The sequence below is a fragment of the Rhinolophus sinicus genome, linkage group LG03, assembly GCF_036562045.2.
Source record: "Rhinolophus sinicus isolate RSC01 linkage group LG03, ASM3656204v1, whole genome shotgun sequence".
NCBI classification, from domain to species: domain Eukaryota; kingdom Metazoa; phylum Chordata; class Mammalia; order Chiroptera; family Rhinolophidae; genus Rhinolophus; species Rhinolophus sinicus.
The window spans coordinates 31,549,968-31,563,240 of record NC_133753.1 but is presented as its reverse complement, the minus strand read 5'-3'; the positions used below and the strand labels follow the sequence as shown (position 1 = coordinate 31,563,240).

The following is a 13,273-nucleotide window of genomic DNA, read 5'->3' as shown; positions in this document are numbered from 1 at the left end:
CAGAGAACATTTTGATGGTTGCCAGCTGGGAGGGGTGTTGGGGGAAGGGATTAAGAAATACAAATTGGTAGTTACAAAATAGTAATGGGAATGTAAAGCATAAGGAATTAAATAATAATATTGTTAATAATTATGTAGGTGCCAGGTGGGTACTAGATTTATCGGGGTGATCACTTCATAAGTTATGTGTTTAACCACTATGCTGTACACCTGAAACTAATATATTGTATGTCAACTGTAATTGAAAAAAAACCAAAAAAACCGTTCTGGAGCTAGAGAGTGGTGATGGTTGCACAACATTGGGAATGTACTAACTCCCACTGAGTTGTACACTTTAAAATGGCCAAAATGAGAAATTTTATACTATGTGTATTTTACAATAAAATAGAAATGGAATAAACAAACAAAAAAACCCAAAAGTAACCGCCATCCTGAATTTGGTGTTTATGACTCCCCTGTATATCGTTACAATCTTACTGTATATGTATACATCCCTTAAGAAGGTATGGTACTGTTTTGCATGTTTTAAAATTTTATATAAATAATACTGCACTTTAGGAATCCTGCAATTGCTTAATTTTACATTCACACATTACTTTAAAAAATCCAACTTATATTCAAACATAAGTTTCCCCCATTCTTTACCAATTAAACAAGAAAAATTCTCACCCCTTACCATCTCATTTTAAAAGCCTTTAAGTAGCAATGAAATAAGAAATAACAAGATAAAACCTACAGAGACTTGAGCCTACCTCTAAGAATATAAACAAAATCCAAATTGTGGGTTTTGTTCCAAAAGGCCATTTACCAAAAGCCACTATTGTGTTTACCACCATTTCCGATTCTAAAACACCACCAATTTATAGGTAGACTAAAAAAAATAAATAAACTCTATATTGGAGGTTTCAGTACGTGAAAAACATGTCTTAGATTCAATGAAATGGTTCACATTGAAATATCTTAAACTAGCCTTAAAAATTGTCTCCAAAAAAACCTCTCAGATCACAAACGTTTTCACCAGTTCTTCATTTATATGTTATATGTATATATACAATATGTATGTATATTATATATAATATATATGTATATTATATATAATACATATATATATATTTAGTATAATGAACTGTTGAACCATGTGGAAATGAAAATGGCACACTAAAAAGCCAATTCACTTATTGAAAAAATATTTTTGAAGAGAATTTTATTAAAGGAAAAATATTTGAAAGCACACATTGTACAAGGCATAGGGACAGAAAAAAATTATAGATGATGCAATCAAGATTACAGACTAATAAACAGTAATTACAACATGAAGTGACATGTGCCATAAGAGTAATTTGGAAAACATGCTTTGAGGAGATAAGTAACAGATGACCAAATGGAAAATAAGCCATTTGAACTAGATTTAGATGAATAGACAGGTGAACATAGCACTGCAGGCAGAAAAAAATAGAATGAGTAAAATTACAGAGAGGGTATGAATACATCGAAAACTGAAGAATTCAGTTTGGCACAGAAAAAACAAAAGTAAATAACAAGAGATAGGGGCAGCTCACAGAAGGTACTGAATGTAAAATTAAGTTACTCCAGTTGGGAGCCGGCCCGGTGACTCAGGCGGTTAGAGCTCCATGCTCCTAACTCCAAAGGCTGCAGGTTCGATTCCCACATGGGCCAGTGGGCTCTCAACCACAAGGTTGCCAGTTCAACTCCTCGAGTCCCGCAAGGGATGGTGGGCAGCGCCCCCTGCAACTAAGATTGAACAGGGCACCTTGAGCTGAGCTGCCCCTGAGCTCCAGGATGACTCAGTTGGTTGGAGTGCATCCTCTCAACCACAAGGTTGCCGATTCAAGTCCCGCAAGGGATGGTGGGCTGTGCCCCCTGCAACTAGAAACAGGAACTGGTCCTGGAGCTGAGCTACGCCCTCCACAACTAAGACTGAAAGGACAACTTGACTTGGAAAAAAGGCCTGGAAGTACACCCTGTTCCCCAATAAAGTCCTGTTCCCCTCCCCCGATAAAATCTTTTTTTTTTTTTAAAGAGCAATATTATAAATAAATAAATCTTAAAAAAAAAAAAGTTACTCCAGTTGTGTCTGAAATAGAGAACTATGTTAAGACGTTTTCTGTGGGAGGGAAAACAGCATTGTAGTTAAAGCTTGAACTTTGGAATTGGACAGCGTGGATTAAAATTCCAGCTCTGCCATTTAGTTGTGTGATCTTGACAAGATACAACTCTGGGCCTCCGTTTCACTTATACAATATGAACAACTACAGTCTATCTCACGGGTTATTATATAGATTTAATAAGATGATACATGTAAGTACTTAGGAATAGTGGGGCCCATCGTAAGTATGAGCTCTGACAATTAAGTTCACGAACTTGTCATCATGTGTTTACATTGGCAGCACTGTACAAACAGCTCGGTAAGGTTTCATAACCTTAGTATATCAGTGTCTCACAGCTGTGTTCGTGTCAACGTGTGGCATTGTCTTGCAATAGTGACGTTCATTATTGTTCTTGCATGTTTTTGTGTGCCATCACGAAAATGTCTGAGCTTGAATTACAGCAACAAACAAACATTAAATTTCTTGTTAAACTTGGCAAGAGTGGAAGTGAAATCAGGGACATGTTAGTCCAAGTTTATGGGGATAATGCCATAAAGAAAACAGCATTGTACAAATGGATTAAATGTTTTTCTGAAGGGAGAGAATGTGTCACTGATGAAGCGAGGTCATGGTGGCCAGTAACAAGCAGAACTGATGCAAAAATTCATTGAATTATGCAGCAAAATCATCGGCTGACTGTGAGAAGCATAGCAGACAAAGTAAACATCGATAGAGAAACAATTAGAAAAATATTAACTGAAAATCTTCGCATGAGAAAGGTGTGTGCAAAAATGGTCCCAAAGGAGCTCACCGATAAACAAAAACAAAGGAGAATCGAAATTTGCCAAGACCTTTTGGAGAGGCAAGATGATGTTTTGGGCCATGTTATCACTGATGATGAAACATGGGTGTACCAATATGACCCTGAAACAAAGCATAAAAGTGCACAATGGAAGTCAGCCAATTCTCCATGACCAAAAAAGTTCTGTCAGTCCAAATCAAGAGTCAAAACGATGTTTCTAACCTTTTTTTTGATACTGTTTCCCCAAAAATAAGACCCAGCCAGACAAGCTCTAATGCGTCTTTTGGGGCAAAAATGAATATAAAATAATATATAATATAATGATATAATACCGGGTCTTATATTCATTTTTCCTCCAAAAGACACATTAAAGCTGATTGGCTAGGTATTATTTTCGAGGAAACACGGTATCAGCGGGATTATGAATTCGTACCAACTGGACAAACAGTTAACCAAATTTACTATTTGGAAGTGCTAAAAAGGCTGCGTAAAAAAGTTAAGACAAAAACGAGCTGAAGTTTTCACCAACAATTCATGTCTCTTGCATCACAACAATGCACCAGCTCACATGGCACTGTGTGTAAGGGAGTTTTTAGCCAGTAAACAAATAACTGTATTGGAACACCCTCCCTACTCACCTGATCTGGCCCACAATGACTTTTTTCTTCACCCAAAGATAGAGGAAGTATTGAAAGGAAGACATTTTGATGACATTCAGGACATCAAGAGTAATACAACAACAGCTCTGATGGCCATTCCAGAAAAAGTTCCAAAATTGCTTTGAAGGGTGAACTAGGCACTGGCATCAGTGCATAGCTTCCCAAGGGTAGCACTTCAAAGGTGACCATAGTGATATTCAGCAATGAGATATGTAGCACTTTTTCTAGGATGAGTCCGCGAACTTAGTTGTCAGACCTCATATTCAATAAAAACTAGTCATCATTATCATCACCATCATTAGGCTTGAGTCAAGACTGGTCTAGTAGCAATACATAAAAAAGATTAGCAAGGGTTAGGGATGGAGAAATAAAGACCAGCAAGGAGCCTACTGCAATATCCAAGTAATGGCAGTGCAAATAAATGCAAGAAGATACACCAGACGTAAAACTGACTGACATGACGGCAGCAGATTGGATGTGGTCAGCCAGAGATCAAGTCAAAGATGAGTCTCAGAACTCCAGCTTGTGTAACTAGAAGACTTTGTTTATTCTTTCAGGTAATATTTGCAGAGTAACTGCCATGTGCTAGGTGATGACATAAAGGCAGGCTCCCAGAATGCCAGAGAAGCATAGAAACTGGCTTGATAAGAGACAAATTTCATTTTGGACACAATGAGTTCAAGGTGTTCACTGTAGGACATCTAAGTAGGAATGTTTAGTGATCAATGGAGACAATGTGCTGGACTGGGGCTTTAGAAAGTAGGGCTAGACAGGGAGAGGTGGTCCTCTGAAATGACAAGGCTAAAGTTACCAGGAGTGAATAGGACTATTAAGTAAAAGGGAAAAAAGCTAAGAATAAGGAATCCTTGAAAAACACAGAAAAGATAATAAAAGAGAACAAATAAGAAAATATATTGTCATTGTGGGAAGATAAGGGAGGTGAAGGAAAGGTGGGAACTTTGGCAGGAGGAGATGGCAATGATGGAAAATGCTGCAGAGAAACATGGCGATGAGGCCTATTACAACAACCCCAAGTGTGGTGACCAAGGTTTCTGGTGATCTCTGAAGTTTGGGGAAACAGGTAGAGCAAAATATCTGACTGCAAGGGGATGTTAGAAAGCAGAGGCCATAAAGGGGAGGTCATTGAGGATGCTGCAGATTGAAGACAACTTTCAGGCTAAAGAGCAGTGGATCTCTAGAAGCCAGAAGGAATGCAAACAAAAGTGTAGCAGTTAGCCATGGAGAAAAAGGGGATTTCTTTTTCTGACAAGGGAAAGCAGATGGTGCAGGTGAGGAGACAGAATTCAAGTCTCTTCTTTTAGATGGCATTGGTTTACAAACTAGAAATTAGTATGCAGAGGGAAGAAGTGAGTTTAGACTTTAAAGAAACCTAGAGTAATAATTCTTGATGCCAGTACAGAGCATTGAAGTTTGTAGAGAACTTTCATATACTAATTTATTTCTCTTTCTGCTTCAGATGAGATTTCTGTTCGTCTACCTTCAAGTTCATGGACTCCATCATTTCTAATCTATTAAACCTATTCAATGAATTTTTTCAGATATATTTTTCAGGTCTGAAATTTTCATCCCTATTTTTAGTTTCTATTTATCTGTTGAGATTTCCTATTTGTTAACACATTACAACCTTATTTTGTTTTATGAGTATAATTATAACAGCCGCTTTAAATATTGTCTGCCAAATCCAGCCTCTGGGTCATCTTCGGGTCAATTTCATTAAAGGGATAGTTTACTGTTTCTTCATATGTTTAGTTATTTTAGGTAATATCCTAGCCATTGTGATTACTATAGTAAAGACTCTAGATTCTGTAATATCCTTCCAAAGAGTACTGATTTTTTTGTGTGTGTTGTTTTTCAATTAACTTGGATGGACTTTTACTCCAAGTTTTGCCTCCCTTACGGTTCAGATTTTTTGGTGTTAGGTGTGCTGTTTGAAGGCTGTTCAAAACATGTCTAAGTTTAGGAATTGGCAAGAGATTTAAGCTGAGTTTATACACAGTATTTACCCCATCCCCCCACAACCACCACATCCTTTCTAGGATTTTCCTCCTTATTTTCCAGCTGTGTGGTCACTCTGAACTTTGTCCTCTTTTCTTCAAGCAAGTAAGATTACAGGTTATTATCCCAGTTTTAGCCATCCCCTCATGTCACCAACTGGGGCCTTCTCTCAGGATAAAAGCCATAAAAATGGAAACTTATCCACTGCTGTTCCCTTCTTCCAAGTGTAGACTTCATTCCAGTTTCTGCTGGCTTTTTATCACCCACAAATGACATCTTGTAGTTTTTAAAACTTTTTTTCCAGTTTGTATTTTTTATCTCAATAAAACTATAAATTTTTATAAATTTCAAATCCTAGTAGGAATTACTCAGTCATTACCCTTTATCAGCAGATCTAAAAAGTTCTGGTCTCAAGATCCATTTGCACTCTTAAGAGAAAGTATTTAGGACTGAAAAGCTGTTCTTTATGTGGGTTATGTTTATTAATATTTACCATATGAGAAATTAAGAAATATTTTTTAAAATTATTTAAAGTAACAAACCCATTACATATTAAAACAAATAATACTCTTTTTCATATATATATATATATATATAAAGTGAGACGGGTGACATTGCTTTGTATTTTGCAATCCTCTTTATTACCTGGATTTAAAAAAATACAGCTGGGTTCTTTTCTCTGCTTCTGCATTCAATCTGTTGCTACATGTTTTGGTTCAAGTATACTAAGAGAATTTGGCCCTGCAAAAAGAAGATCCTTGTAGACCCAATGAAAAGGTTTCAGGAAACTCCACGGGATCCTTGGACCACACTTAAGAACCTTTGCCCCATACTGCCTTTTTTGAGCCTATGCAGTAATAGAACAGATACTGTATTAGTTCTGTTTTATGGTTGATGTACCATAGGCTCAGAGAAGGCAGGAAAGGTACCCAAGTCAGACATCTATCTATTAAAGGATGCTGGTTGTACTTCGATTCAAGTCTGACTTTAAACTCAGCGCCCTTTCTTCAAAACCCCAATCTATTAATACTTTCAACATATATATTGATGGCAGATTTCACAAATACCAGGGGTGCCAAAAAAATGTATACAAGTGGACACCTTGGTCAACGTTGCTCAAGCAGTTCACTGTAATCAGAAGAGTCTGGACGCTGATGGTAACTACTTTGAGCAACTCTTCTAACTGCAGAAGTCAAACATGACTTGTATTCATCTTCTGTTATTGGTATATATTGAGTATTACAATTTTAATAGTTTTCCTGTCTTAAAATGTGTACACTTTTTTTGGCACTTTCTGTATATTGAATCAAATAGGGGGGTAAATTTTTCAAGTTTGTAAAAGGAAACAAATTCAGATCTGTTAAAAAAACAAAACTTATATACATAATAAGTTAATTCAAACTTATTTGCATAAAAGACATTTGATGTTTTAAGGCACAACCAGATTTTACCTCAGGTCAACAGAGCCAATCCATCACAAAGTTACTGACAACATTTTATAATACAACCTATTTTGCAAATTACTAGCTCGGCTTTTTTATATAGCCTTTGCTCATCATTTCTTTGACCATCATTTTTATTTTCTCTAGTACGTGGAACAGCGAAAGTTTCCTATGCATACAGAAAGATCTTAAAAGTTACATTTGAAAATTGTTGGTGGAAATTTTAAGATATGAGACAGGTTGCAGAAAAATAACTTATCATTTTATTATGCTTACAAATACTGGAGCCAAATTGTAATAGTACTACATCTTAAAATACTTTATCTGCCATCAAGTAGTATTTACATTATAATAGGGTTAGCATTGCTATTTAAGAGACTACAAAAACTGTTTACTTGCTAGATTGCAGTAATTCTGGATTAGTTCAAACTAAGTAAGCTAGAACAGCTTCATACCAGTATCTATGTTTGTTTAATTCAAAGTTAGCTTGGTATTCAACATCTTTGATTTTTATTTATTAAAAAAACATCTATTGTATTAGTTAGACTGGACTCTCAGACCCATGGTAGCCAGAACAATGTCCTGGAATACAAAGCTTTTCATTCTCTCAAGATGTAATGATTTTTTTTTTCCTGTAAGACTCTTTAATTAAAAAATAAGTTAAAGGAGTAAGACATCTGTTTCTGTGGAAAACAGTCTTAGATATTTTCTACGTGGTTCCTACCACCTATGACTTTAGTTATTAATTATCATTAAGACAAGGAGACAGAAAAGTTGGCAGAGGGATATGTACAGCTTTTCTGAGATACTTATGGCTATAAATACAAATGTAAAAGCAGAAATATCCAAAATGCCACATGATAAAAGACTTTATACAATGATTTTAACTTTGTAATGGTACTTTCACATGACTGTGGAGGTGTAACATTTTATAACCTAGAGAAAGAGTGTTTACAGAAATCATTTCATCCTGGAATAGTGGCTCTTATTGATGACTATTGTAAAACTTTCCATGTAGAGTTGCAGTGATGCCTGAGTCCTACTCCAGATTAACCCAAACAGAATTGCTGGGGGTGAAGCACAGATACCTTTTTTAAAAAGCTCCTCAGGTGAGTCTAAGATGCCTCAGGTAAGAGCTACCACATTAGAAAAGGGGACTAAAGGGGCGGCCGGATGGCTCAGTTGGTTAGAGCACGAGCTCTCAACAAGGTTGCTGGGGATTGGGAACCACAACTGGACTTGGGCTGAGCTGCGCCCTCCACAGCTGGACTGAAGGACAACTTCCTGGAGAAACACACTGTCCCCCAATATTTACCAATAAAATTTAAAAAAAAAAAAAAAAAGGAAAGGGGACCAAAGAAACTCCAGAGAATATTTCACTCTAAAATTAGAGAAAAAGAAGCAATTTCACAAGAAGTGCTCAAAATGTGGAAATTATACCAATTATATTAAAAGAACAAACATCAACAATTCTAATTGTAACTTTAAACTAAAAAATTAGCCAGATTAAGAAACAAAAGTGCTCCCAAGCTAGTAGGATTTGCACTGGGGGCAGAGGAGGAACACACCGTTTTCAGACTTCTTTTTAAAAAGTATTTAGAAAAAAGAGGTATTTATTCTCATACTCCATTACACCTACTTTCACAATATCTGAAAATGATATGGAAATTCCAAATCTGAAAATATTGGTTGAGGTAAATAAAATCTGCAGTAATTCTAGGCATCTGCTTATGAAAATCACTGAGGATATTAGAGAAGAGGGTAAGAAGTAGATGTGGTAGATGATACAGGAAGAGCAGTTATGCTCTAGAAACCTTTAACGGAACAGGGAAACGTCAGTTTGGGGCCTCCTGCCTGTTGGCAGATATAGCCAGCCTGCTGCATCTCTAACCCTCATCTAACCAACATGTGGGATGCCTGATAAAGCCACAGTACCAGGCAAACAAGAACGCTAACACTGGTGAGTACAAATTGCTGGTGGACCTTAAAAAATCAGAACCCTGTGAAGGAAAGGAAAATATTCTTCTTAGTCTACTAAAAGAATAAAGATTGCATTTCTGAAAGAATAGGCACAAAAAGGAGGAGAAAGGTGGAAAACAATAACACTAGTACAGACCTAGAATACAGTACAAACAAGAATGATCGTAACTTCTGAATATAGGTGATCCAATATTTCCTTTGCATGGAACGTTCCACAACACATTATCCACATGAGCTAATGAAACCCTTTGCTTAAAGTGTCTAGAGTTTTTCAGAAAGAACAAAAAGTCATTGTCTATTGATTTATAACCAGGGAAGAAATTAGAATTTCAAAAATAACTAACAACACTATAAACACCGTTTCTCCAGATAATATTAAAAGAGAAAGAAAATCCTACTGTCAAAGAGAAAGCAGAAGTGTTATTAAATTCAATTAATAATCCTGAAACTGATGTTTACTTCAAACACTGTTTCTTCCTTCTCCACTTTCCACAAGCAAGTTCAAGTAGCAATCTTTCCTATCCTAGAGGGAATAATACTGTTCCAGATATTATTGATAGCTACTATTATAATGAGTAAATACTATATGCAAGGCCTTGTGCTACTTAAGTGCTTTATGTACATTATTTCTTTTCATCCTCACGGTGACTACATTTGTTCTTTTTATTTCCATTTTACAGATGAGGAAAAAACCTAGCAATTAGTAAACTATAAATGGTATAAAGTGGTGGTCAAAACCTAGGTCTGCCTCCATAGCCTATGCTCGTAACACTAAACTGGAACAGTATTTTTCTTAGCATTCTTCTCTGACAAGACTGAAGTTCACATGCAATTTGGAATAAATAAGCAGAAAGGGGGCACAGGAAGTGGTATAGAAGTACTTTATAATTTATCAAGATAAGAGCACCGGCACTGCTTTTTTAAAAACAAGAAAAAAAATACTGCAATAATATAAAATCCCCAACTCTTTTCTGGCCGTCATTACTAAAATGGACAAGTTTTTCTTTAACAAGATGGTCAAGCACCATCTTTGGACCATAGTAAATAAATCACTTTGGTTCAGTGGTGAGGAGGGCATTATGCAACACTTCCCAGCACAGCCCTCACCAGGATATTTTATGGCCAAGGCACTTGGGCCCCTCCTCCTCAGCTAGACAGCCTGACTCCTTCGCATTCCCCTCAGGAGATAGGGTGGAAGCACACAGCTCCACTTTCTAAGGCATAGAGGGCAGCTGAAAGTCCTGCTCAGCTTCTCTGGGCAACCACAGGCGCCAATAAATCAGCCACAGGCGATTCTCTCATCCCCTTCCTGGCTTGAAGTGGTGGTGAGATATAGTGCAAAAGAGCCAGACTGGACTTGGGAGATACCGTTTCCCCGAAAATAAGACCTAGCTGGACAATCAGCTCTGATGCATCTTTTGGAGCAAAAATTAATATAAGACCCGTTCTTATATTATATTATATAGACCCGGTCTTACTTATATTAATTTTCGCTACAAACGACGCACTAGAGCTGATTGTCCGGCTAGGTCTTATTTTTTGGGAAACACGGTAAATGATCTAGGCTGAATTCTACTGTAAACGACTGCATCATTGAAGCCAACTAAATCTCTGAGCCTGTTTCCTTGTGTGTAATAATGGAGACAATACTACATCCTTTTTGGTAAATATCCAACACTCCTCTATGAAAATGGCTAGCCACTGCAGGTACTTAATAAAACAGTGACCAAACCTGAGCAGAATCCATCTCCACTACCTCCAAATAAGACACTCAGGGCAGGGCTGAACAAAAAGGTGTAGCTAGTCATGTGAGGTCCCTCCCTCCTTTCTTGCTGACCACCCAGTGATGTTCCACTGCTTCCTGATAACCTCCCAGCCAGCAGTACTAATCAATTTCGTGTCCTATCCCATCATTGCTCTGTTCCCTATTAAAGAGCTGATGTCTTTGTGATAATGGATTAATAATTTACTGTTAATTAAAACGTATCCAGATTGCTAACGAGGACTTTGATGCCTTAACCTAAGGAAGCAACCAATGCTGCAAATATTGGTTATTCTTGCAGAGAATAGGCTGAATTGGAGGGGGAGGAGGGTTGAGCTCCAAAGTACATCAGAGGCAGTCTATTCCACCTAGAAATAGTGCCAACCCCATTTCTTAAAATACCAGAGCCATCACACACTGGCCAAGTCTGATTTCTCAACAATCTGGACCAAGCCAAGTATAATCACCTCTGGGGGACAGTCTACAATGAGTGGGTTAAACTGGCACTGCACTCCTCGTGTGCTAGAATAAAACGACCAAGGCATCTGGAACCCTGGAGTCCAATTACTCAAGAGGTGCAGGACCTCCATCAGCTACATGATCTTTAGGCCCGGTGTCCTCATGTGTAAAATAAGAGGGATGAACTGGATTTTCTATAAGGCCCCTTTCAGCTTTAAAAATCTGTGATTACAAAGTGTACTTTACACACTTGACAAAACCTTGTGGGAATGAACAGCTTTGCCCAAAAGACTTTATTCTCAAGACAATAAATGCCAAATTTAATCCCTTGCGGTGAACCGGGCGTTCATTTATGAAATATGTTAGGGGCTGCCAAGTTCCAGGTACAGAGCTAGGCGCTGCCTAAGCAGCTAGAGAACAGCTTGATTTCTCTAAATGAGTGCTAGGGAAAACAGTGATAGATGGCGCAAGCTTTAAAAAGAAAAACTGGATATGCTTAGAATGAAATTAATCTGAAAAAAAAAATGAATTATGGGATGGGCGGGATATTTCCTGCTCTAGAAACAAAGTAATCACAAATGGGAGGTGGGGAGGGAGAGGGAGGGCAGTGGTCGCAACGACTCGCAGGCTGCACCTGGAGACCCGCCCACTTGCGAGGGATCCGGGCGGCTCCCCCGGGAAACGCCGCACGCCAGTGGGGGCTTCCCGCGCGGGGTCGCAACCGGCTTTCTACAGGGAGGGCTCTATGCCTTTGCTGCGCCCCCGCGCGCGGACCCGCCTGCATCAAGTCCAGACAACCGCCTTGTGCGGACAGCCTAAGGCGGCTCTGGGCATCCTCGACCCAGCATTCACTCGCAGTTGCCATTTTTCTCCTTGCCCTGACTGACAAGTCAAACGGACCAAAAACAACCCCCTCCCCAGCTACTTGCATCTGTCCGCGACCGGCGCAGCTGCAGGCCGCCGCCGCCCGAGGCGGCTCGCGGCGGGAGGGACTGAGCCTGGAGCAGCCCACAGGTGCCGGGCCGCGTCGCTTACCCAGACGCCGCCGCGGCGGCCGGCCGGCTCCTCCGTGCGGGAGGGGCGGCTCCCGCGCCGCGAACGTCACGCGGCGGCGCCGGCTCACGCACCCCGCGGTCCGCTCTCGCGCGGCTTCCCGCGCCGGCCGTCCCGCGGTGGGCCCACGTGACCGCGCGCCTGGTAGCCGGGGAGCGAGGGGCGCGGGGGCCGGAGGATGCGTGCATGCGTGCTTACGTGCGCGCCCGCCCTGGTGGCTAGAAGGGGGTCGGTTTGCGCTTGGGGCGCCTCCGCCACCGTTCCCAGTCGTGACTCTGTAGGCGGAAGCGTGGAGACGAACCTGAGCGTCACAGGCTCCACACATATACACACACACACAAAACCGCGTGACCCGGGGACTTTCCCCGGTGTGTGCAAAAGCATGGGCACCTCCTCTGTTCGGGGATGGGGGTGGGGAAGGATGCGCCGCGTGTTCACGGGGAGAGGGGTGAGGGCGCAAGGCCAGGGAAGCTGAGCCGCGGGAGCCTGGGAGGGGAGACGGGTTAGGCGGGGTGGGGCATGGCGGGGGAAGTGACTCAAGGCCGGAGGCGGACAGGCCCTTGGAAGGCGGGGTGGGGGAGCGCGGGGAATGGGCGACCCTGAACGGACTGGCCCCGCACGGGACAGGGTGAGAGTGCCGGCGCCCCCAGAACGCCGGGGACGTACCGCGAGGGAGGGCCCAGCTGCTGGGTCCTCCCGGGCAGGGGTCTGACATCTGGACGGAGTGGGAAAGCAGCATCCTGCCCTTGGGGAGTCGGGAGGAGCCCAGTCCCATCCAGCTGTGCAAACAGGAGGAGGAGGTCCCAAGCCTACCCTTGGGAGAGGAGCGAGAGGGGTGGTCAAGCCGCCGCCGCGCCGGCCCCCGCGGTGCGGGTTGCGCCAGCCTCCTCGGAGCCCGACGCAGAAACTTGTTGCAACAAACAGGCGACCGCGGGTGCCCCTAGCAGCCAGCGGCGGAGTGGGTGGGCGGGCGAGAGGGAGGGGAAGGCTGG

General features: G+C 41.0%; 1 protein-coding gene across 6 annotated transcripts in view; it reads right to left on the bottom strand.

Moving 5' to 3' along the window:
• Positions 1-13,273, bottom strand: part of ZBTB25 (zinc finger and BTB domain containing 25) — a 29,252-nt gene that overhangs the window by 15,280 nt on the left and 699 nt on the right. For 2 of the 6 annotated variants that reach the window (XM_074327368.1, XM_074327373.1), the window contains exons 1-2: positions 13,095-13,229; positions 12,264-12,556 (exon numbers count right to left, since the gene is read on the bottom strand). The exons of 1 other annotated variant lie outside the window; for it this stretch is intronic. In XM_074327368.1, coding sequence (XP_074183469.1) covers positions 12,264-12,469 — 206 coding nt within the window. In that variant the 5' untranslated portion in view covers positions 12,470-12,556; positions 13,095-13,229. 3 more of the 6 variants (XM_074327370.1, XM_074327369.1, XM_074327372.1) reach the window with 3 other exon arrangements.